Genomic DNA, 24,500 nt, shown 5'->3' with positions numbered 1-24,500 from the left:
TTGAAAAGGATTTTGGTTAGTATTGCCAAATTGCCTTCCATGCAAGTTTTACCAATCTTCTCTCCCATCAGCAAGCTTATACAGCCTGTTATCAAACCTTTTGATTTTTGACAGTCTGATAGTGTAAATGGCATCTCACTGCAATTTAAATTTTCATTTCTCTTATAAGGTTGAGCATCTTTTAATATGCTTAAGTGACAATTGCTTTCTATTTTTCTGTAAATTGTTCATACACTTTGTTCATATTTCTATTTGGTTGTCAGGACTTTTAATATTTGCCTTTTGTTCATATGTAAGTTGAAAATATTTTTCCCCTTTCCCAGTTTGTCGTATGTCTTTTTACTTTCATGGTGACTTTTTTGTTATGCAAGTATTTTTTATTTTTATGTAGCTGAATTTGTCAGCATTTTCTTTGATAACTTCTGGGTTTCATATCATATTTAGAAAAGCGTCCTATGACCTAAGATTATTAAGAAATTATCCTATGTTTTCTTTAAATATTTTTATAGTGTCTTTTTGCATATGTAAATATTTGATTCACCTGGAATTTATTTTGGTGTTAAGGTGTGAAATAGTGATCCAGTTTTGTCTTGTCCAACCCTTAAGATCCAAATTGTCATGTATTTGGGTCTATTTCTGGGTTTTTCATGTTCCATTGATCTCTCTATTCATGTTCTAGTACCATACTGTTTTTTAAAATTGATGTACATTATGTGTTATTTTTACCACAATTTAAAAATTTGATGTACAATATATACACAGAAAAGTGCACAGATGAAAAGCATACATGTTGATGAATTTTAAAAAATGGAACACATTTGTGTAACCAACACCCAGATCAAAAAAGCAGAACATTATCCCTTCCCAGTCACTACTCTCCTCAAGGGTAAACTTGCTTCTGACTCCTAGTAGCAGAAACTAGTTTTGCTTGTTTTGTTTTTTATACAAAGAGAATCACACAGTAAGTACTCTTTTGTGTCTGGTTTCTTTTGTTCAACATTATTTTTGTGACATTCAGCTATATTATTGTGTATAGTTTTAGTCCATTCATTCTCATCACCGTGTAGTATTATATTTTGGGAATATACCACAATTTCCTTTCTGAGTATACTGTTAATGTTATTTTGTGGAATCACATATTTTTAGATTACATAAGGGAGAATTTTTATATTTATGATATAGAATCTTCCTATAAACATGTGTAAGTCATTAATGTCCCATCAGTAGCGTTTTAAAGTTTTTGTCATGTAAAATTTACATATATAGTTTCTAAGATTATTTCTAGGTATTTGAGTGCCTTGATTGCTATAGCTATTTTTACTTTTAAAAAGGTAAAGAGTAGTTCAGACCTAAGGAAGAGTGTCCATTGTTGCTATAAAAAGCACAGGCCCGGGCTTCCCTGGTGGCGCAGTGGTTGAGAGTCCGCCTGCCGATGTCAGGGGACAAGGGTTCGTGCCCCGGTCCAGGAAGATCCCACATGCCGTGGAGCAGCTGGGCCCGTGAGCCATGGCCGCTGAGCCTGCGCGTCCGGAGCCTGTGCTCCGCAACGGGAGAGGCCACAACAGTGAGAGGCCCGCGTACCGCAAAAATAAATAAATAAATAAAAAGCACAGGCCTACTTTATGGGCTCATCATCTTCCAGCTCCAATGGGAGCTGGTGAGCAAAGAAGAGGAAATGAAGTGGAAGTCCAAAAAGAGGGATTAAAATTAAAAATTAAACCACAGGATTAATTTCTTAATCAGAGCAGTGAAAAGCCAGGTGTAATCACTTTTCCTGGAAATTTTCTGAAGGAGGGTGGACTTTTAATTGGTTGGGTAGGGAGACTGGGGAGTAGAAAGGATAACTTTAGGTGAGATGATCACTCTCAAGTCACTGTGTATTTGGGATTTGTCATCTCATTCCCCCTCTAAGAGCCCAAACCAGGATTCAAAGATTGAGTTGTGAGAGACTAGGATTGGGTGAATTGTGATTTCTTTATTCTCATCTCCCGCTCTGAAGAGTCCAGTTCTGTTTCCCTGAAGGGTGTTCTGAACAAGGTGCAGGTGGCAGTAGGTGAAACTAATTGACATGGAGTGTGGGTTGTCCGGAGAGTGCAGTGGGCAGGTGTTTCCACTCGGTAAGCCAAAGCAGGAAAGTAGACTTTAGCTAAAGGGCTGGGCAGGGAGGGGTTCTCAAACGCAGTAGCCTTGTTTAGAGCCTTGGCTGCTTACAGAGTTCCCTTCCTGGATAACGTGTAAACTATTCAAATGATATTCAGCTATCTGAGGTTTTGGAAAACAGCACACTCCCTTTGTCCATTGTAGGAATCACCCCTTCTTCCCCCGTCACTCAAGTCTCTTCACCAGAAACCAGCAGCTGGGAATGTGGGCCTTAGTATCAGAAATTATACTGGTGCTACTCTTTCGTCTTTCGATCAGATTGATGAATTGTGGCAGGGTGTCCTAGGAGAGAGACATTCTCCTCAGCTTCTCTGGCCACCAACATCCAGCTCTAAGTCTCCTTCCTTAACTCCCCTTTACAAAGCAGTTTGGAGGAAGAGGACGCAGGAGTCCTCTGATCTCACGTGCTCGCCGGCCTGAATCATCACCACACTCACTGCTAAGAGCAAAAGTCCTACCCAGAGTCTCCTGCCTCTCTCTGAGAGACGGATGCTGGGGGAGACTGAGAAGAAAGATTAAAAACTAACAACCAATCCTCAGCTTCCTGAATCAGGTGCATTAGAGTTACTGAAGGAAGGTGAGGACCAACAACTGACCCTATTCCCCTTAAAAGAGTTGTTCAGAGTGGGTGGGGCTGGGGATGACCCCTGGATTCTACCTTTCTCACAGGTCAGTTCCTGCAGCTGAGAGACCCTGGGGAAGGGGGTTATAAGAGCAGACAGTGACTGAGCAGTATGGCAGTGTGGTGGAAAGCATTTGGATTTTGAGTTAGCCCTGAGTCCAGAAGCAGCTCCCTTACTAACTAGCTCTGTGTACCCGAGCAAGTTAATCTATTTGACCTTTAGTTCCATCAGCCAAGATTCCCTGTCTTAATAGGGTTGATGTGAGGATTAAATAAGAAAACATACATGTAACCAACTAACACAGAATAAATGTTATTTTTCTTCTATCTCCACGACTGTCCCTCCAGGGGAGAGCTGCCATTGGATTGCCTCTGATGTGGACCATAACATCCCTGCACATGTGCACACACCACCCGCCTGCGTCCCTGGTTGCCGTCACACACTTGTCCACACACATACACACACACACACACACACACACACACACACACACACACACACACACACACACACACACACACACACACACACACACACCCTTGAGCTAAGGGCAGCCTTTCCGGGCACATGGGGTAAGGGGCTGGCTTTCTGATGATTGGACAAGCTGTGGAAGTGCTCATTGCAGTAACCTTGTTACGGTAACTAGCGTCCCTCTCTGAAGGTGTTCTGGAAAGGCCATGTCAGGAGAGCAAGGGGTGGTAGTAGGGGAACCCCACAGGCATTTCCTCTACGTTGAATGTGCTTCTCGAGGGACACTTTGCCCACCTCTGCTGAGGAGGCCCTAGTCTACACCCAGAGTTACAGTGTCTGGAGCTCTGCTGTCCAATATTGTAGCCACTGGCCACATGTGACTACTGAGTACTTGAAAGATGGCTAGTGTGACTGAGGAGTAGAATTTAAAATTTATTTAATTTCAATTAATTTAAATGTTAAAACCAATACTTGATTTAGTTATTGGAAAACTTTTAATATGGAGCAACTTGGATGTGTGAATTGACTTTCTCAACAGTGAATTTTATGAAACCTAACTACAGATCAGATATTTCTGGTGAGAATTTAGTTATCAAATTGGAATGTGTTGTAAGTGTAAAATATACACTAGATTTCAAAGACCTAATATGAAAAAATAATGTAAAATATTTCATTACTCATTTTTATATAGATAACATGTTGAAATGATCATAGTTTGGGTACACTGGGTTAAATAAAATAGAGTATTAAACTTAATTGTATCTGTTTCTTTTGCTTTTTTAATGTGATACTAGAAAACTTGAAATCACATAAGCAACTCACATTCTGTTTCTGTTGGGCTGCTCTGGCGGCTGTGGGACTCAGGCAGCAGCATCTCCCAATCCAGACACATGTCATCCATTCCCCACTGCCCCGGGGGCTTCCCAGAGTAGATTTCTCTGAACAGCAACGCTGCTTCTGCCCTTTTCTGAATTGCAGTGTGGGCAACTAGTATGAGAACCTCTAGCACCTGACCCCCACAAGTCCCAATCTCACAAGCTACTGGTGGAAGATTTTAGAAATGAGGGAGAGGGCTGTGCCCCAAGGTTATTAGACAACCTTTGGGCTGTCTAATAAACTGGAGAGGGGAGGTTGCTGCAATGCTAAGGGAATTGTGTGTGCACGGTGCCAGGAGCAAGGTTGGAGGCTCCGGATGCTCAAGATTGTGTGATTCTCCAGCCTCGCTCTCCAAACTGCCGGGTTCTCTCTCACATTCACCTCTGCCCACAGCCCCCTGCCCCCAGATTCCCACCTCTGCCCCACCGAAGAGCTTGCCTGCTGGTGAAGTCTGGCTGCCCCCATATGGTGCCAGCTTCTCTCACCTGTCAGGGACAGTTTGGGCTGGGAATCTCCTAATGAGTCTCCTCAGGGCAAGGACAAGGGCAGCAGGAATGGCTAGGAAGCTGATGACCCTTTGCATATTGTTGGGTGAGGGGAGAGAGAGAGAGAGAGAGAGAGAGAGAGAGAGAGAGAGAGGGAGAGGGGGAGAGGGGGAGAGGGGGAGAGGGGGAGAGGGGGAGAGGGGGAGAGGGGGAGAGGGGGAGAGGGGGAGAGGGGGAGAGGGGGAGAGGGGGAGAGGGGGAGAGGGGGAGAGAGGGAGAGGGAGAGGGAGATGGAGAGAGAGAGAGAGAGACTGACTCCTAGGGACCTCGTGACTCTCCACTTCTCGGCCCCTCCTCCCTGCTCCTTTCCTCTCCCTTCACTCCTCCCCTTCCGGTGATGCTGACGCTGCTGCCCTGTCCCTTGAGCTCTCAGCATCTCTACTTTTTCTAGCTCTGCTTTGGCCTTTCTTTGGAGTACACTCAGAGGCAGTCAGCATCTCCTCCTCCCACTCTGCCTCTGCATCTGGGGTCTCCATAAGACAGCGACCTCTATCCAAAGACAGCTTCCCACCGGGGCTGCACTGAACACGGAACCAGGGGAAACTGCTGAAGGACGGTGGAAAGGCAGGTGCTTCCTGCTGCTGCTTCTTCCCTCCACTTTTCACTACAGCTTGCAGTGCCCCTCCCACCTTGTTCCTTCAAACCTAGTCCTGCTGTGTTCTGGGTCTCTCTCCTTTGACAGCTGCAGATTCTTGCTTTTGTTAGTCATTTTCTAGGAGTGCTCTTGCTTTCTCCATCAAGGGCACTAGGGATCTGCAATACAGGAATGTTAGGGAGATTCCAACCAGAGTGAGAAAGAAGGGAAGGAGCTGGGTGCCCTGGGTTGAAATTTTTGCAGAGGGATCCTTTGGAAGGCAGAGGATCTCTCCTCCAACTCCGGAGAGGGAGAGTACAGGGGAAAGGGTTGACACTGAAATGGGCTGGGTGTGCTGATCTCTCCAGGCATGGTGGGCAACCTTTTGCGTAAACCCCTGGTTGTCAGGCTCGTTAGATTCAGGCAAGGCCATTAGGATACAGGCTCAATGGGCAGGCAGAAAGCGTAGGAAGGGGGAGATCTGACAGAAATAAGGGGTGGAAAAGACTGAAGAAATCTCCAGAGATCACATTTAGTTGGGGCTGCTACTGTCATGGCCTTTTGGCAACAGGTTTAATGCTGTGACAGACAGAGGCAGGTGGCAGGGCTCATGCACACTCAGTGCCAGTGTGTAGTCTGTCCTCCTTCCCGTCCCACACCCCCTGTCACATCCTCTTCTCCCTAGCTTGAGGTCATTGGCCCTAGTTGTTTGCCCCTAGAGAGGGGACAGAGCAGAAAAGAGAGAGAGAGACCACCTGGTTGAGGAGCAGAGACTCCAAGAAGCAAGTGGCACTTCCCAGCCCCATCTCTGAAGTAATCTATGGCTGTGGTTGGCGACTGGTATTGGTTATTAAGGTATGTGTAGGTGGGTGTGAAGGAAGCCTGGAGCTTAGACTAGCAGACTGGAGGGTTATATTTCCTGCTTTGTATGTGGTGGGGGAAGGACTGGGCTGACTACAGGGTCTATATCTTCAGCTTCCTGGGACCCTCAGGGAAGAGATGACAATGCTATCCTCAAACTGCAAAAGCACAAGGAGGCCGGCTATCAGGAGGCGGCATTAGCTGCTGGCATGGTGCAGGCAGGAGGCGTGGGAGATCTATGCTGTTTGGGACTAGCTTCTGGTCCAAGCAGCCTTGGTTCTCTTCCCCTTTGGTATCTGAAGCTGACTTGGATGGGTCCCCAGTGTGGAAGAAAAGGTCAGAAGAGCTTGGCAGTGACCCGGTTACCCCCAGAGTTCTTATCCCCAGAGGCTCGGGGTGCCACAAAGTCAAAGGTCATGTGATGTTTGACCCGGCCTTTGCCTTTGCTCCAGAGGGCAATGAGGCCAAAGCACAGGGTTACCGAGGTGAGGAAGGGGAGGAAGCCGACTGCCAGCACCATAGCTATGCCTCTGCTATCCAGGAAGAAAGGCCCTGGGATCCCTGGCATGGTGATGTTGGGGTCAGAGAGAGTGCTGTTTGGAGGTTCAACTTGGATTACTTCCAGCCAGGTCCTCAGGGAGTCATTCCCAGCTACATTGCTGACCACACAGACATAGGCCCCTCTATCCCGTAGCTGCACAGAGCGGATCTCCAGCGTCCCATCCTCCAGGACCCTTACTCTCCCGGCCCTTCCCAGCCAAGCCCCCTGAGGCCTCATCCAGGAGACGATGGGGGCTGGGTCTCCATCTCCAGAGCAGGAGAAAACAGCATGCCCCCCCTCCTCTGCAATGACCCATCGTGGCCCGGACTTTCGGATCAGGGCCGGTTGGCAAGTGAAGTGCCCTGGAGGTAGGATGTCTGAAAACTCCCTCAGGCTCTTCCCCTGGACGTTCTGGGGGCCGGCACAGGCAGGGGGGGACGTGCCAAAGTCCAGGCGGCGGCGGAGCCGGAGCAGCCAGACGAGGCGGCAGTCACAGGTCAGGGGGTTACCAGACAGCCTCAGGGTGACCAGTTTGTCTGGAGAAGAGAAGGCTGTTTCCTCCAGTGTCTGAAGGGCGTTATCCGCCACGTCTAGGAGGTGGAAGGCAGTCAAACCATGGAAGGCGTGGGCAGCGATGGAGGTGAGGCACGCCCCTGACAGTCGGAGCTCCTGGAGCCGCACCAGGGGGCTGAGCCTCCGGGCTGGGATGGCAGAGATGGGGTTCTGAGACAGATCCAGGACCCTGAGGAAGCTCAGGTGGTGCAGCGCTTGGAAGGGCACCGAGCTCAGATTGCAGCGGGTGATGGCCAGACTGCTGAGATTGAGCCCAGTCAGGCTCCCAGGCTCCAGAGCCTCCAGAGGCGGCCAGTGATGGATCTCCAGCTCCTTTAACTGCCCCAGCCCTTGCAGCGCCCCTCCCGGCAGCCTCCCAATATCTAATTCCCGGAGCCTCAGGACCCCTAGCGCTGGAAGGCGGGCCAGGGCCGGGCCAGGCACGGTGCTGAGGTTGCAGCGCTCCAGGGTGAAGGTGCTCAGCTTGGCCAGTCCCGCAAAGGCTCCCGGAGCCACAAACACCAGGTGGTTGTCCCCAACCTCCAGCTGCTGGAGGCTGCCTAGCTCCCCAAAAGCTCCATCGAGGAAGAGGACAATCTGGTTGAGGCGAATGTCCAGCAGCGTGAGGGAAGACAGGCCTGAGAAGACCCTGGGGCCCACGATTCGCAGACGGTTGCCCTGCAGCCTCAGGGTGAGCAGTCTCTGCAGACCATGGAAGGCCCCTGGCTCGAGGGTGGACAGCTGGTTGTAGCTGAGGTCCAGTTCCCGGAGCAGGCCCAGGCGGGAGAGCATTCCCCGCTGAAGCCCCCATAGGCGGTTCCCACTCAGGTCCAGGAGCTCGGTGTCCAGCGGGAGTCCCCCTGGTACAGCCTCCAGTCGCCGGTGGGCACAGAGCACTGCCCGGGGTTGGGAGGTGCAGTCACACACAGCAGGGCAGCCGCCGCTACTCCCCCCAGACAGGAGGAGCAGGAAAAAGATGGGGGGCCAGGCTTGCTTTGGAGTAGTGGCCGCAGCCATCCCCTCTTCCATCCTGGAATAGACGATGACATGGCCCTTATTGGAAAGTGGCTTCAGATGATGGGGACCCTGGACTTCCCTGGGCCTCCTTAGAGGAGAGAGAGATATTGAGCTACCCATCTCAGCATGGCCAGCAACTAGGGTGCAGATCTGGGAGGAATTCTGGTGCACACCTCCCTGGAGCCTTCTGGAGCTCCTCTAAGGGGACTCTGTACTTTCCTCCCCCTCCCAACCTGGGTAACAGGCCAAGTGCTTACTAGCTCATGGAACCCGAGTCAAGTGGGGAAAGTTTTAGGGGAGGGAGACAGGAAGCAGCAGGGAAGTAACTTTTGAGTTTCCCTACATCTGTGAGATCCAGAAATACCTCAGGTCCCTTCTCCCTGATAGCTGCTCTCCCAATCTCTGCTATGTCCCTCTCTGCCCACCCTTCTCCCAGGTTATCTACCCACAGCTTTGTCTACGGCTTAAGGGGGATCATATCCCTGGATCCTGATTGGAGACAGGCATCGCCTTGACTAAGTCATCCAAGGCTGGGAAACATGTGGGCCTCAGCTCTGCCCCCCAGGCTCCACTTACTGCCCCTCTGCCCTCCTCCAGCCTGGCCCAGGGCCTGAGGCCCCAGACTAACAAGATCCAATCTCCCCAGAACACCTTGTGGACGACAGCCAAGCTGCACATTAGATATAGCACAGGATGCAGGGGGTACGTGAATCCCTCACAAGAACCCCAAGGGCAACCCCGCCTCCCCTATATATGACATTAGGGTGTGAGGGACCCAAGAGATGCCCCAGTTTTGTTGCTTGGTCCTCAGACTTAGGCTTCTCTCATACCCCTCCTTCGTGGTGTTTTGATTCAAGCCTAGTGTGTGAGTCTGAGGGAGATCTCTTGTCCCCTTTGGCCTCTGCTGCCTGAGAAAAACACAAGAGACAGACTGAGAGCCAGGTAGGCATAGACAAGTGAGGAGAGACAGCGCCTGGCCAGACGCTATGGTGGGGACCAAGGGAGCCCTTGGCGGGCACAGCAGATCTCTGGGCACAGTCTGTGTGCACAGCCTGTCAACTTAAAGTGGTTTCTGGGTGCCAGGGGCCTGGGCAAAATCAGGCAGATGACCACTGGAGCCTGACTGAGGTGCTGGAGGAGAAGAGGTCCCATAGACTCACCCTGTTTAGTGACAACCGGGACCCCAAGGGAGGGGAGGTATTGGAATGGGCAAGGGATGCTACAGAGATAGGACCAACTGAGCCAACTGAGGCAGGAGGCCACGGTTTCTTTCTAGCTGCAGATCCCAATCACCTTTGACCTTTCAGGCCTCAGGCTTTCTGGGCCCTACAGGGTCAGCTTTCTATCCCACGGCCCGTTTTCTCCCAGGTGGAACTTAGGAGAAGCAGTTTAAGAGATGGTGTGATTTCTTCCCCTTTATTTCCCATTCTATACCCTCTCCTAGAAGGATCGTTCTGGTGGCTACCCTATAGCTAATTCAGAGGACTGTAGTAGTTCAGAAACTGAAGAAAGAGGCCCAAAGAGCAGAGGGACGTAGGACACCGTACTGAGGCTTGGGCATGAGAAGGAATGGCATGGCAGAAGCTGCTGAGCAGACTCCTCTGTTCCCAATCCCAACCTAACAGGTATGGATGGCACGCTAAGAGTTCTCCAGGCAGAGAAATGTCCCAGCCACCCTCATCCCCCTGGTAAGTCCACCTGACGGCTAGCTCTTTATCACTACTGCTGCAGTTCCTGCTCATCCTTCTTTCCTGCATTCAGCAAAAGTGCAGTGAAGCGTGTAACCTAGCTTCCCTCCTTGCCACTCCTGTGAATGTCCTCTTAGTCTCCGAAGCCCGCTGGGCCAGGGGCTGGAGATCTGGCCCCTTCTCTTTAAAGGTCGCTAATGTAATCATAAACTTCCCTTGCCAATCTCCACGGCTACAGGACTGGCTTCCGGCCACTTTGCAGGAAGAGATAGGTGTCAGGACAGTTCCTTTCTCTCCTTGTATGGGCTGGGGTCTGGGGCATCACCCTCAAGGAACAGGGAGCTTTCCTCTTGTCTCTATGTGGCACTCCAGAGACACATCTGATCCTGGATATCCTCTTTAAAGCAGACCTGAGTGAGGCATGGGGACCTACACCGGGAGGGGGCTCTCTCTTGGAGGTAAGATTTCTGGAATATCCACACGGATTGCAGGAAAACCCTTCCCAGAGGTAGAGAGAGCACCCCGGAAATGGAGGGAGGTCTGCTTGGAGTCCTTCCCTCCGGAGAACCTGGGCCATCTTAGTTTTCCCATCAAAGTCCTATGGGGCCAGGATCGATGGTTGGCTGGGCCTGGGGTGGGCACAGACCCTCTAGCCTTGACGGGTCTGGCCTTGTCTCTGAGAACGTTATGGAGAAGGGCAGCTGCAGCTCTGGGACAGGAGGTAGGTGCACTTACCAGAGAAGCTGGAGGGTGGCATCAAGTTGGGCACTGCATCTGTGCGGGGCTGGGGGCCCGTCCCACTCGAGCTGCACCTCTGCCCCGCACCTCCCCTTGCGCCTCTCTCCCCGCTGCCCCCCTGCCTGCCGCTGCTGCTGTTGCTGCTGCAGCGGCTGCTGCCAAGACCGAGGTAGAGAGAAGAGCCAGAAAGCATTTCTCCTTTTTTTTTTTTTTTCCTCTCTCTCTTTTTAAACCAGGCAAGAATGAGTCTGCAGCAACCCTGTTGGTGCAAAATAAATAAATAAAGCAACCAGGGAGGGCTGCAGCAGGCGCCACCTCAGGATGGCAGAGGAGGGGAGGGAGCGCAGAGGGAGGCTCCGGAGCCCCAAGGGGTGGAGGGCTCGGTGGTGGAAGCTGCTGGGCAGCTCCGCAGGGTCTCTCGGGCATCCTGATTCCCCCCTGCGGAGCTCTGGGGTCAGGCACTTTCCGTAGGGTTGTCTTTCAGTCTCCCAGATGCGGGGCAGTTCTGTGCAGCCTCTCATTCTAAATGTTCCCTGTGGGTATCATTTGTGGGGCAAGTTCTCAGCCCAGAACACCCACTGCGGAGCTTAGTCTGAGATGGCTTCGGTGGAGGGCTCCTAAGGACCAGCCCCCACGCCCCCGTGGGGGACCTCTCAGGGTGGGTGTAGAATCCTCACAGTGCGGACGGCTGGCAGGGCTGGGAACCTGGGTCCTCACACAGGAATGAGATTGCAGAGCAGCAACACCTCTTGCCTTTGAAGTCGTTTTATAAAGAATAGCACAGGTTAGGGTTTATGTTCACCCTCCCCTGAGAGGAAAAAAAAAAAAAAAACCCTCCTGACCACCTGCTGTTTATCCCTCAGAGGAGGGCTCACAGCTATTTATAAAGGCAAGAGAAGTTCTCGGGCAAGATCACGGCTGGAGAAACAGGTCTCCTTCACCCTGCCAGACTTGGTGGTACCCAGGCACAGAGTGGTGGAATCGCATCTGCTGCGTTTCGCCATAAGGAGAGCAGGGCTGGAGGATGGGGCCCAGACAGTCCTCCGAGGGTCTGCCCTTGGCCTTCTGACTGTGTCCAGCCATCTCTTCTTTTAGGGTTTCCTTTGACAGAAGACAGCTGGGGCTGGGATAGAGTTTGGGCCACCCCACGTCTAAGATTGGTGAACTGGGGCACCAGGTGAAAATGTTCTGGGGTCCCTCAGGATTGGGATCTTCCCTGAGGCCACGAAGTTCCTCTGATCTGTGACCTCAAGGAAGACAGAGATTGTGTCAGATCAAATGCATCTATAGAGCTGCATGACTACAGGTTAAGTGTGTGACTATGTGTTTCACATGTATGTGGACATGTGTCTCTGATCACATTTGTGTAACCACTAAAGTCTATTTTTAAAGTGCACATAAGAAGTTTGAGTTCTAACTCTGTCTGTCTGTCCATCTGTGACGCTCTTGGCCTTCATCATACCCTATCCTTATACCCAAATCCCATAAAAATATTATCCCCAGCCCCTCCCTTATCCCCATCCCATCCTTACCCTCCACATATCTAGTCTCTTTTAGACCCCAGGGTACCCAACGGTTTCCTTGCTGAGCTGGGAGGAAGGGGGAAGGCAGACAATCTAACAATCCAGGTTCATGTTATGTACAGGTCCTCCTGGGCTCCAGATGCCAGTCTCTGAGCTTGATGCGTCTCCCCAGCCAAAGCCCCCAGGGAAATGCAATGAGGTATTTCAAAGGCCTATTCTTAGCTTCTGAGCCCAGAGTTGAGTTCTGTTTGTCCAGGGTGTCCTGGATCCCCCTGTTGTCCTGAGGACACCTAGGTCCTCCTAGAGGTCCTTGTATCCCACCCCAGGTCTCCCAGAAGCTGAGAGAAGCCAGGACAAAGCTGAGGCTGGAGATGGTGTTCCTCCATCCCCGCTCCCCCAGCTCTTGGCCTGCCGCCAGGCAGGCTGGTGGGCAGAAAGCCAGTCTCCGCATTTGCTCACCCCCCCCCAAAACAGGCAGAGACCACCCTCCAGGGCGCACAAGAAAGGAAAAGGCCAAGAGGAAGGTGAGCCACGAGGCTCTAGGGAAGGGAACGGAGTCCCTCCTCCAGGTCACTTGGACAGCCCCTCAGGTGACTCGATTTCAGTGCTGAAGAGTTCCTTGTAGAGTGGAGGGAAAGCAGCTTGGACCACGATGGGGTGGAGATGCTGGAAGGTTTGCAGCTTTTCCACATGCTGGCTACACAGGCTCCGAAGCTTCCCCTTGGGTGGCAGCTGGACATGGGTTCATGGGGAAGGAAGGTCAGTACTACAGCTCTGTCCCCAGAGCAGAGAAGTACCCCCATCCTTCCTGGGCTTGGATAACCCTCCTTGCTTTCTCCCTGCACACTTGGCACTTGTGGAACAGCCAGATCCCATTGGTAGGGGTAGGTCTGTGTTCAGGCAACTGGAGGCTAGCGAGAGCTGCTGTGGGACAGGTACATGTTTTCTGGCTGAAACCCCCAAATGGTGTTCCTGCTACTCCTAAGATGAGCCCTGTTAAAGACTCTCTAACTCACACTTTATGCTTTTATAATAGTGAAATTCTGTCACTCTCTGTTATGTAATGTTATGTGCCTCTTTGCCTTTGTTGATACTGTTCCCCTCCCCTGGGATGTCTATCCAATTCTTCTGTGCTTGGCTAATTCTTACTCACCTTCACTGTTACCTCCTCTAGGACTATTTCCCTGGGTTAAGGGCCCTTCCTTTGGGCTTCCCTCTGTGCAGCACTGAAATCCCATTTTAGGAAAATGATCCAATTTGTCCGTCTCCCTACCCTAGATTTAAACTCCTTAGGTAGGGTCTCTCTCTCTCCCTTCCCTCCCTCCCTCTCTCTGTATCCTCTGTACCTATCAAACTGCTTGCACATGGCAAATGCTCAGTAACTGTTTGTTTGGACTAAGCAATTTCCAAGCAGGTACCCAACACTGCAAACAGTAAACCAACACTGCCAGCACTCAGCCGGTGGAGGGGAATGAAAAAGGCCCAGAGAGCCATGAGGAGATAGAGGCAGGGAGACCTCACTGGAGAAAGGCTGAGAAAACCATTTATCGTCTGCAGTTTCCTGTACAAGCAAGTGAGCCTTAAAAACACCTCTCACCAGCCACCCCCTTTTCCCCAGCTTAGTTGCCTAGGAAAGGGCCAGTCAGGGAAGAGCAGGAAGCATGGGATCCCTTGAAATCTCTTGAATTCATCCTCTTTTCATTCCTCCTGCTTTATTTTGCATTTGTCTGGGCTATTGCAATAGCTTCATTCATTCATTCTTTCATTCATTCTCAAATATTTGTTGAGACCCTTTTGGCTAGGAACTGTGATGGGCTGTGGTGATACATCAGTGAAGAAAATAAAATCTCTACCTTTATTAAGTGTATATTCTAGTGAGGGAGCCAGAAGATAAACATATGTTAGAAAACGTCTTTAAAAAACAATAAAGCAGGGCTTCCCTGGTGGCGCAGTGGTTGAGGGTCCGCCTGCCGATGCAGGGGACACGGGTTCGTGCCCCGGTCCGGGAAGATCCCACATGCCGCGGAGCGGCTGGGCCCGTGAGCCATGGCCGCTGAGCCTGCGCGTCCGGAGCCTGTGCTCCGCAACGGGAGAGGCCACAACAGTGAGAGGCCTGCATACCGCAAAAAACAAAAAACAAAAAAACAAACCAAAAAAAAACCCCAAAAAACAAAAGAAAAACAATAAAGCAGAGTGATGGGTAGAGGGCTTTTTGTATGGGGTGGTCTGGGAAAACCTCTCCAGAATGAAGGGCTGGAGCAGGCCATTTGGAAAACTAGGGGAAGAACCTTCCAGGCAGCTGGAACAGCAAAGTCCCGAGAAGCAACCGGGCTTGATGTGTTCAAGGAATAGCAAGGAGGCCAGTGTTGCTGGAATGGGTGACTGAGAGGGCAGTGGAAGGAGATGAGGTGAGAAAAGAAGTCGGGGGGCCAGACACATCATGAGGCCAGTCGGCCACGACACAGACTCTAGATTTGATTTTCAGCATGATGGGCAGCTCTGGGAGCGCTGAGAACAGTACTGTGTGGCTGCCGTGGGACAGACAGGGATGGAGCAGGGGTCCAGTTAAGGAGGCCTCTTTAATGGCCCAAGTGAGAACTGACAGCTAGGGGGTAACAGTGGGAGGTGATGTATTCTGAAGGTGGATCCAACAGAGATTTGCTTTCCAACTGCTCTCTCAGGTTCTCCTCCCCCTAATCTATTCTACCAGACTTGAAGTTTATTTAGGTCAGAGCCTGTCGTTTAAGTCACTTCTGTATTCTCGGCACCTAGCACTCTGCCTGGCACATAGCAAGTGCCCATTGCCTGAACCGTTACATAAATGGTTCCTTTACACTGGTTCCAAATTAAATTGCCTAAATAATAGCTCTGATGATATCATTCGTCTAGCCTTTGGTGCTCTCCATTGCCTGGAAATAAAGTCGTAACTCTTTAATATGGCCTTGAAAGTCCTCTCTGATTTGCTCCTTGACCTAATTTTCAAGCTTGTCTTCTGCTACTTCCTTGCCCCCATCAATCAATCCCAGCTCCTGACCTTACACTTTAGTCAAAATGTTCCATGAACTATTCTCTGTATATGCATTATCTTGCCTCCTTATTTTTCTCCATATTGTTCCCTAAGCCTGGAATGCCTGCCCCACCCCCTGAAGGCCTGTTAAAATCTTACATATTTCATGGCCTAGTTTAAATGCCATCTTCTCTGGGAAGCATTTATGACCCACTCCTTTTACCCTCAAGTTATTTTTAATCTCTCTTCCATGCTCTCACATTTCCCCAATATCTCTTATTGTAGTACTATATTAGGGGCACAGGGATACGGTAGAAAAAGCCCTGGGATTAAACCTTACATTTATCACTTATAATTGCATAAACTTCGACAAGTCATTTAAGTTTCCTTATCACGACAGGGAGATTTTAACACCTATCTTACTGAGTTGTCATAAAGATGAGCATATCTGTGAAAGCACTTTGTTAATCCCATTATTATTATATCCCATAACACATTCTCCTCTTAGGGTCATTGGTACACGAGTCTCTTCTTCACAGCAGATTAAAAGCTCTTGGTGGGGGTAAGGACGGCATCTCTGTATCTTTCCATTCCACAGTACAAGCAGATGCTGGGTAAGTGGTGGCTCTATTAAACTGAATTGTTCCCTGGAGGTCCCTCCCAATTCCAGGCTCCCTAACTTCCCATCTTTACCCACATGGAAGTGACTGATCAGTCCCCTTGCCCCCAGGCTGTTGCAAGCTCTCTCACACAACTTAGCACTCAAGCACTTCCTCCTCTGGACCCTCAGACCATGGCCCTCGCAAGCCCTGATGTCACAGATCTGGCACTGGGCCTGACCTCCTCTGTCCCAGGGACTGCTCCTACCTTTGCCAGGATGCTGTGGCGATGAGTCTTGCAGAGATGATGATGAAAGGCCAGCTCCAGACTGTACTGCAGCTGTTCTACTTTCCTTTTCTCTTGGAGCCCTGGCCGGTCTGAAGGAGGGGATGGGACCATAGCAAGAAAAAGAAAGAACATGGACGTTAACTTCCCCAAAAGGGTGTGTCATTCTGGACATCTGTGCTGAATATAGATCTTCCTAGCTGAGTGAGAGAGAGTGTAAGTGTGTGTGTGTGTGTGTGTGTGTGTGTGTGTGTGTGTGTGTGAATGTGTGTGTCTTGGTTTGATAATGGTAAGCTATGGGGCCTTGGGCTGGGCTAGCTTTCTACAAGGAAAACTGGAGAGAGAAGAAAGGGATGAGACATTCCAATCTCCCAGTTCCAAGCTGCTCTATCCCTGGTACCCTGATATTTCACATAGCTAATTCAAAGCTAGGCACTAAAACTCTGCTGTGGGGAAGGAAAAAAAAGTTCTCTCTTCTTCCCCGCCACCTGGCAGGGACGGCTCCAGATAGGAGATGGACTTTGTAAAGCCACCTAGGTCAGCAACAAGGCCTCTGCAGCAGTCTGTGGCCAACTTCAAGAGACAAACCGCCTTTTGCCCTGACTCCATAAAATACCCAGAAGTCATCTCTTAAGTCTTTATTTCTAGTTCAAGGGGAATGTTTAGGTCTCTACTCATTGGCAGAGCCAGAAGACTGATAATCTTGGTCTGCAAACTCAGGTTAGCAGCTCAAGCCACTTCCCCAGGTTCTCTGAATCCTCAGCATTCAGCTGGCTCACCAGCCCCACTCCATTCCAGCGGAGCGGACATCCAGAGTCCTGCCATGATGGCATGTTGTCTTTTGTTTTGGTTTGGTTTTCGTTTCTGTTTCTGGCTGCGCTGCGGGGCTTGTGGGATCTTAGTGCCCCAACCAGGGATGGAACCCATGCCCTCGGCAGTCAAAGCGTGGAATCCTAACTACTGGACCGCCAGGGAGTTCCCGATGGCGTGTAGTCTTGAAATGAGTTCACACAGAGCAGTGATTCTCAAGCTTGGTGGCACATTACAATCCCTTGTGAGAGGCTGTTAAAACTTCTGGTGTTCCGGCAGCACCCCAGATCAATGACCTCAGAGTCGCAGCAATCGTTTTTAAAGCTCCCCAGGCGATTCCAACGTGCGGCCGCAATGGAGTCACTGACAGGGACTCACAAGCAGACTAATTTCTCCCAGGGAAATGGCTCACTTCCGCTCTTCCTCACGTCTCCCCACTTCTCCAACCCTGCCTGCGCTGCTCTTTTCCCTCTGTCAGGCTCCCCTGGATCTTTATTTTAACTCATATTTTTACAGCAATATTCGGGGCGGTGGGGGGGGGCTCATTCTGCTCTTTAAAGTGACTTCCCAGATTTAACCACAAGCGAAGGTCCAGACTCTTCAGTATCTGTTGCGCCCTCCCACTGCCTGAATGTCCTTTACCCAAGCCCAGTGACACTCACTGGCGTTGATGAGGACGAGGGCCGTGTAGAGGGCAATCTCGTCCTCGGAAAAATGCAAGGCACTCAGGGAGTGGGAGAAGTCAAAGATGGAGCTGATGAGCTCGCTGCAGCCTGGTGGGGTGGAAACGAAAGAGTGAGCAAGGTGGGTGAGGCCACAGTGCCCGAGGACACCCGCCCCTTGGTGTTTGGAGCAGAGCGGGCAATCTGTCCTGAAAAGAGGGCGCCCTGGGTCTCCAGGATGGGATTGGCATCCGACTCCTCTCTCTCATTTCCCCCTGCCCCTCACCCAAGGCTCGGAAGAGCTCCATGCCACCGTATTTGCCTTCAAAAAAGACTGTATGGTTGTCAGCATTGTAGGCCCGGCACATCCTGACCAGCACTACTTCCATGGCTCCTGGGGAGTGGGGAGAAAGGCAGGTACACCATCAAACATGGCCAGGAATCTGTCTCTGTCTCCCTCAGTGTCCCAGTTCCCTTAAGGCACCTCCCTCCACTCAGCCCTGCCCGTTTCCTCGTCTGTCCCCACTGCCCCCAGGCCCGCCCCCTCTCCCTGGGCACCTGCTTTGAGTAGCACGATCTGGTCATTCTGGCAGAGCTCCATAAAGCCCGAGAGCCTCTTAGCGAACTCCACCACGTACTGAATGGCCTCGGTGAGGCGGTGGGCACAGCGTTCCCACATCTCCCACATTGACTGCAGGGAAGGAGGGGGTCCCACTGTAGCCCTCTTTATGACCCCGGGACCCCCCCCCCAAGGCTCTGGGAACCCAGACAGATAAACTGCAGGGGGTAGATTCTGAACCGCCACATTCTCAGCACCCGTGTTTTTAGCCTATTCTTAGCACAAATGTGCACTCCAGGTTAATTCCTGTCACTTGGACGCGCTTAGCGCCCACCAGCCACTGGCGCAGAGTTAGCTGTTGTGGGGACTTAACAAACGTCTGAGATACAGCTTTTGCCCTCAAAGAGTGTGCATCTTGTTGAGGTGACTAAGACATACCCAAGTTCAGTACCAAACAGGTGCGTTTAGCGCAGGAGCTGTTGTCAGAGTGACAGGAGGGAGAGAACAAGCTTTGGAGCCAGATGGATCTGAATTTGCCTTCAGATCCACTACTTTGCGACGAGGAGTAAGTCTACAAACTCCTCTGAGCTCAGTTTCTCGGTCCATTAAGAACAGAGATAGATGCCAGCCTCATAGGTTGGTTGTCCTTAGGGTCAAGGATAATTTATGTAAAGCGCTCAGCACAGTGCCTGGCAGAGAAGGAGCGCTTAACAAATGCTGCTCAGGATTCTGACTCTTGTCGTCGTCGATAGAGGAGGAAGGAGCTTAGGCCGAGGTCTGTTCGCCAATGTCGGGGTGATGGGGGAGGTAGGATGAAGGACGCGTAAAATGACCATAGGCAGGAGCTGAGGAGAAGCTCTCATCCATCTACTAGGGTGCGTACTTAACAGCAGTACCCACTGTGTCTTTCTGGGATACCCTGCCTCGCCCCAGCCCACTTGTGTGTGCAGGTGGCTGTCTCTGGACCCCCCAGTGGTGGTGGGAGGTCCTCCCTTCCTTGCGCAGTCTCCTGGCCTCACCTTCCTCTGGTAGCCGGCCACCTCCTCTCGGGAGAAGACGGTGGAGCGCTGTCCGAGCAGGTCCTCCAGCCGCAGCTGACACGTCTCTCGGTAGGACTTACAAACGTTCTGCACCAGATGCTCTGGGGCCGGAGAAGGAGGAGGAAAACAGGGGCTCGATCTCAGCCAGCTCCTATCCTTCCCATACAAGGGGCACTCCACTGCCTGGCCTAGCGCTGCTCTGCCTCCCCCCGAGGCCCCTGTGCACGTCTGGTTTACACGGGGTGCTGACTAGGGCCCCCTTCTTGGAAGCCCCTCCCTTCTCTTCCTCCCCCTCCCTTCTCTCCAGCTACCTCCCCAGGGGCTCACCAATCTCTGTCAGGGAGGCATAAGGCGCCTCCAGGGTGCTGCGGAAACTGGGGCTGAAGTAGCTGTCCGGGCCCCGTCCTGGTTCCCCAAGCCCAGGGTGCCTGGGGTCCTCGAAGTGGAGTCCACACCTGTCAGGGGTCGGCTGGCTGCCTGAGCCATAGCAGTTCTCTCTGCCGTCGGTCTTGCCCCGCTCAGGGCTGTATTCCAGGTGGTACGAGGCCCCGTTGAGCCCGGCCTTGGCCAAGCTGTTGGAGTAGGAGGGCCCGCAGCCTGGGGCTCTCAGGAGACTGGGGGGACAGGCTGAGGCCTCCGGCAGGTCAGGCGAGGAGCCCAGGGGCAGCTGCCCATCTGGGAGCCCCAAGGTGCAGGCGAGGGGGTCTGCTCCTTGGGCTCCTGCAGGAGGGGTCTTGGCCGCTTGTTCCCTTTGCTGCTGTTGCCGCTGTTGCAGTTGTTTCTGCACCTCAGCATGCAGGCTGTCCCTTTGCTTCTTGGACATGCGGCCAAACTTGACAGCTGAAAGAGGTTCGGGGATCAGGAGTTTTTGAGGGGGGAGGACAGGGTACAGGGCAGAGTGAGTAGGCATCTGCATCATCACAGGGTGAACTTGCTGCTCCCTGAATAGCTGACTCCAAGCAGAGCTTCTCCAGTCCTGCCTGAGAGCCTCCCTTCAGGGCACTTTTGTTCAAGACCCCTCCCACCTCTCACTCTGGTTTGCTTCGGGGCTCAGTGCAACCCAGACATTTCAGTCTCCCGGGCAAACGCTCCTGGCTCGAATCCACCTTCTACAGAATTCAGAGAAATGAGTCCTGACTGAGGGCCCTGGCCTCCTGATATGGGGCTGGGGGTGGCTGAGTGGGGGGCCTCGAGCTATATTGGGGTCACCGCGCCTGTCTAGGAGGGTCGGAGGAAGAGGAGAGCCGAGAACACAGGTCTCCCTGTGGTCAGGCCTGCAGGCTCCCTGGTGACCTAGATACTCACCACAGCCCAACCCAGGCTCCGCGGCTTGTTTCTGAACATCCTCTTCTGCTCTCTCTTTCCTGCCTTTTCATTTGCCCTGCCACCCCTCCCAGGTGTGGGGACACAGCCCCTGGTCGCCCCGCCTGCCCCTCTGCAAGCCTGCGTATTTCCTTTCACTTTGTTATTTTGGGCGCTGAAAAGTGCTGACAGGCTTCTTCTGGCTCCTCATCACCTCAGGTCTCCCCCGGCCCCGGCCTGGGCTCCTTCCGCGGTGTTGCCGTGGGAGCGGTTTGGGGGCTGCGAGGGGGCAGTGGCTGAGGAAGGTGGAGAAAAGCCGCCAGGAACAGCCGGCCTCCCCAGCCTCAGCCTTCTGGGCTGTTCTCAGGCCAACTGTGGTCCCATTCGCAGCCCTCGCCCCCTGGCCCAGGCTGGGGATGGGGCACTACGGAGGGAGACGGAGCTGGAACTGGAGCCATGGGGCAGGAGGGAAAGATGTGGAATGCGGATGGGATCTGGGTCACAGGGGAGTCGGGTGAGGAAACTCCATCCGGAGGAAGGAGCCAATGAAGAGTCTGGGACCTTGGGGAAAGGAGGGTTGTTGTAGCAGAGCCTGAAGCTGGGGACTGTGAAGACCTCTGATGAGGGTAGCCTGCCCACTGCCTCGGTGAACAGTGGAAGAGACAAGGGCCTGCCAGAGGAAGGGACGGAGCCCCCGAAGGGCGTTCTAACCCCTGTCTGGCACAGCAGGTCAGGCTGCCCCTCTGGAGACTGAAGCCCCGGGGGCTGCGCACTTGGCCTCACCGTCTCGGGACATGCCCAGGGCCAGGCATTTCTGCAGGCGGCAGTGCTGGCATCGGTTTCGGCTAGTGCGGTCAATGGGGCAGTTCTGCTGACGGGTGCAGGAGTAAGCCACGTTACACTGCTGGCTCCGGCGGAAGAAACCCTGGGGAAGGCAGGTGGAGACCAGGACTGCTGATCTGGGCCAGGCCCAGCTCAGTCCCAAGTGCCTGCAGCCCGCAAGCTCTAGCCCCACCTTTTCCAGATCTTACACGACGCCTCAGTTTTCTCTCCTCCATTGTAATCTGTCCTGCAATCACTTCCCTAGTTGAAGACAAGGCCCTCCTGTGCAGGGCTCTCCAGGCAAGGTGCCACCCGGGCAGCTCCCTAGCTGTCTCAGGAGACCAGCCCCGCAGGCAGAACAAAGGCCACTGAGCCCCCTCTCCCCATCTCTGAAGAGACTGTGTATGTGTGTATACTCACCTTGCACCCCTCACAGGTGATAACCCCGTAATGGATCCCAGATGATTTGTCCCCACAGATTTTGCAAGGGATCACTTCAATTTGTGCTAGAAGAGGGAAAGAGCAGAGGTCAGCCCAGGAGCCTTTGGTGTATCCTACCGCCTGTACCTGGGGGGCAGATACAGGGACATGGGGCTTCCCTTGCTTCCCTCCCCCGCTCCAGCTTGCTGTTTCCCTCTTGCAAGACGGATGAAGGAGTGAATGCCAAATGCCATTCAGCAAAGTGTCTGTGGAGGCTGTTTTAGTTTCCCGGGCTGGCCGGGGGTTGTATCAGTTCTACAGGGGCAGAGAAAACAGCTGCAGAGGCCACCTGTTCAGCCCCTCAAGATGAAAAGCTCTAGTTGCCTCCCTCTTGCCTGGGGACCTAGGAGTCCTCACGGCTTCACAACACCTGCTTCCCGCCCAGGGGGCTTCCTCTGTGCCGCCCTCCCCCACTGGGGCTCGGCCCACAGGGGCAGAGTGTGGGGCATGGTGGGAAGATGTGGTCCACCAGGCAGGAGGCACCTGGGGGACAGGTAGAGATGCCAGCCATCCTCGGCTGGGCAGTGAAGGCTCAGGGAGGGGCTGTGCAGAGACCAGGGGCCGAAGGGGGCAGGGTCCACTGGGTGGGCCCCAGAGAGGGTAAGGAGAAGCCGAGATGGAGCCCAGGAAAGTGGGGTCGAAAAACCAGCTCTGCTGGATGTCTGAGAGCCAGGGAGCGGATCAAACAGTCCTCCTAGGTTCCTGGCCCCAGAGCAGAGGGTGGCTGTGCGTGTCTCCACGTATGAGAGTGTGCATGCTAATGTGTGTACGAGGGCCTCTGCGTCCAACTGTGTGCGCACAAATCATGAAGGTTAACACTGGCTGGGACTACGGACCATCAAATTCAACCTCTTTTTTTCCTTCACAGATGAAGGAATAGGCCAAATGAGATCAGGTGGTTGGCCCAGGTTCATACCGCTAGGTTACCCATGAGCTGGGTCTATATCCCAGTTCCCCATAGCTTTCCATTCGGCTGTTCTGTGTATATGACTTTTGGGGCACACACATCAGTGGGCATGTTGCATGTTTGAAGGGGTGCTCATATGTGTGTGTGTGTGTGTACACATGAAAGGTACACGTGGTTCGTGAGCCAATAGGCACGTCTGCTTGAGCTAGTGTGCACACGTGCGTATTTGTTAGTGTTTGTTCACTGGCTGCCAGGACCCCCCTCTCTCCCACTGAGCTCACTATAACCTACCTCCCCGCTCCCTTCACTGTGGTTGGTTACTGGCCCCAGGTTTGCCCCATCCTTGTCAATGCCCACAGGTCTCTGCTGAGTTTCAGGGACCAGGCATTGGCCTCCCCCCAGCCAATTTTTGAAGACACTGGGCAGAGCTGGTGTCCCTTTCATCACTCCTAAGGGCATGTGGGTCTCTCCTCTGCCATTGCTGACCTGCTGCCTCCTCTCCGAGGGGGCATGCCTGGGGTGGAGCACGTCATAAATTCGTCTAGGACCGTAGCCCCTTCTCATCTCTGATCCCAAGGGTCAGAGGAAGCAGCAGCCTGCCTATAGGGCAAATCCACAGTCCTGTGAACTCTCCTCTGGTCCAGGCCTGGACCCTGGTTGCGTGTAGGACCTGCTGATGTGAGGTGGGGAGGGTGACCATGGCTCCGTGGCACTCCCTGAAATCTTGTTTCCATCATCCTTAAACCGTCATCCCCTCAGGCTAGCCTTGAGCTGGGTCAGAGTAAGCAGCTGCCTTCTCACGGGGGACGGGGTGCATAGGTGTCTAAAGTCCCTCCGTTAGAGCTCGAGGCTTCTCCTCATCCCCAGCCCCACTAGTCTGCCAGCACCCACACAATAGGCTGTGATCATCCAGGACAGACAGCAAGGGAGCTTTGAGCTTCTTTCCAGTAAATTAAGAGCAGATTGGAATGAATGGAGGGAAGAGAGAACAAGCGGGGGGGATTGGGTGCCTGGAAAAGGGGCAGAGAACGTGGGGGCACATGCACATCTGGCCACTGGATTCTCTGGGTCTCAGTTCCCTTGCCAGTAAAAGGTAAGCATAGCCTTCACCGCCTGTCCAGGGGGTGACGGGCGGTAGCACCGTGGGTATGTGGTATCACCTGTGGAAAGCGCTGCGTGGCCGCGAGCACTGTGTGTGCGGGCTACCACCATGCACGGCAGTGGGCGCAGAACCCAGAAGGCATTTGAGGCCCAAGAGAAGTGCTTGTGCCCTGTGGAGTCTGCTCTTGCCTCTCCCCAACGCGTTTCCTCTCCAACACCGTGGGATCTCCCTCCTCGGTGGCCTTAAGCCCAGAGAGGGCAGAAACCAACATGGGTCACCCAAAAAAGTAAGCGGGAGGGAGACTAGGCCAAGCCACAGTGGGAACTCGGGCTCCAGCCCAGTCCTCAACCACAGGCCTCCCTGCCTCTTCCCTTCTCCAAGAGCCACATCCGTGTGCGTGTGTGAGCTGACCACACGGGTAACTCAGACACATCTCTCTGCCCCACAGCCTGACTCACTGCTGGTCCTGGCCCTAGGAACCTCACAACAGTGTCACCAAGACCTCGCCCTTCTCATAGGATGATGTGGCCAGCCACAAACCACCTTCACAAATACCCATGCTTGGGGGACACCAGAGTTTAGACCCCAGCCACCAGGCCAGCCACTCCCCCATGCTCCCCAACCATAGTCAGAGACAGAGGCACACAGTGAGGCAGGCACACAGGGAATGAGACAGGCACATAGGATCAGGGGTTTCAGGCTAGAGGGTCAGACCCTCTAGCCTCTGAGCTAGAAAGACCAAGCGTTTTGGGACC

The 24,500-nt window shown here is 52.8% G+C and overlaps 2 protein-coding genes across 3 annotated transcripts in view; both read right to left on the bottom strand.

Annotated features, from left to right (window-relative positions):
- Window positions 1–4,860: 4,860 nt before the first annotated feature.
- On the bottom strand, window positions 4,861–11,241 carry LINGO4 (leucine rich repeat and Ig domain containing 4). The gene has a single exon (XM_019919101.3). It carries the CDS (start codon window positions 8,338–8,340, stop codon window positions 6,448–6,450), a length of 1,893 nt encoding a protein of 630 aa, XP_019774660.2. The 5' UTR covers window positions 8,341–11,241; the 3' UTR covers window positions 4,861–6,447.
- A 154-nt stretch (window positions 11,242–11,395) lies between these two features.
- Window positions 11,396–24,500, bottom strand: part of RORC (RAR related orphan receptor C) — a 23,934-nt gene continuing 10,829 nt past the window's right edge. The window contains exons 3-11 of one of the 2 annotated variants that reach the window (XM_033859132.2): window positions 21,677–21,762; window positions 21,218–21,359; window positions 19,460–19,972; window positions 19,112–19,233; window positions 18,092–18,224; window positions 17,820–17,927; window positions 17,534–17,644; window positions 16,044–16,153; window positions 11,396–12,901 (exon numbers count right to left, since the gene is read on the bottom strand). In XM_033859132.2, coding sequence (XP_033715023.1) covers window positions 12,740–12,901; window positions 16,044–16,153; window positions 17,534–17,644; window positions 17,820–17,927; window positions 18,092–18,224; window positions 19,112–19,233; window positions 19,460–19,972; window positions 21,218–21,359; window positions 21,677–21,762 — 1,487 coding nt within the window. In that variant the 3' untranslated portion in view covers window positions 11,396–12,739. The remainder of the gene's footprint in view (window positions 12,902–16,043; window positions 16,154–17,533; window positions 17,645–17,819; window positions 17,928–18,091; window positions 18,225–19,111; window positions 19,234–19,459; window positions 19,973–21,217; window positions 21,360–21,676; window positions 21,763–24,500) is intronic. The other variant, XM_033859139.2, reaches the window with a different exon arrangement.

This window comes from Tursiops truncatus, chromosome 1 (assembly GCF_011762595.2).
Source record: "Tursiops truncatus isolate mTurTru1 chromosome 1, mTurTru1.mat.Y, whole genome shotgun sequence".
In the NCBI taxonomy this organism is placed as follows: Eukaryota; Metazoa; Chordata; class Mammalia; order Artiodactyla; family Delphinidae; genus Tursiops; species Tursiops truncatus.
This window is presented reverse-complemented; position numbering and strand designations above follow the sequence as displayed.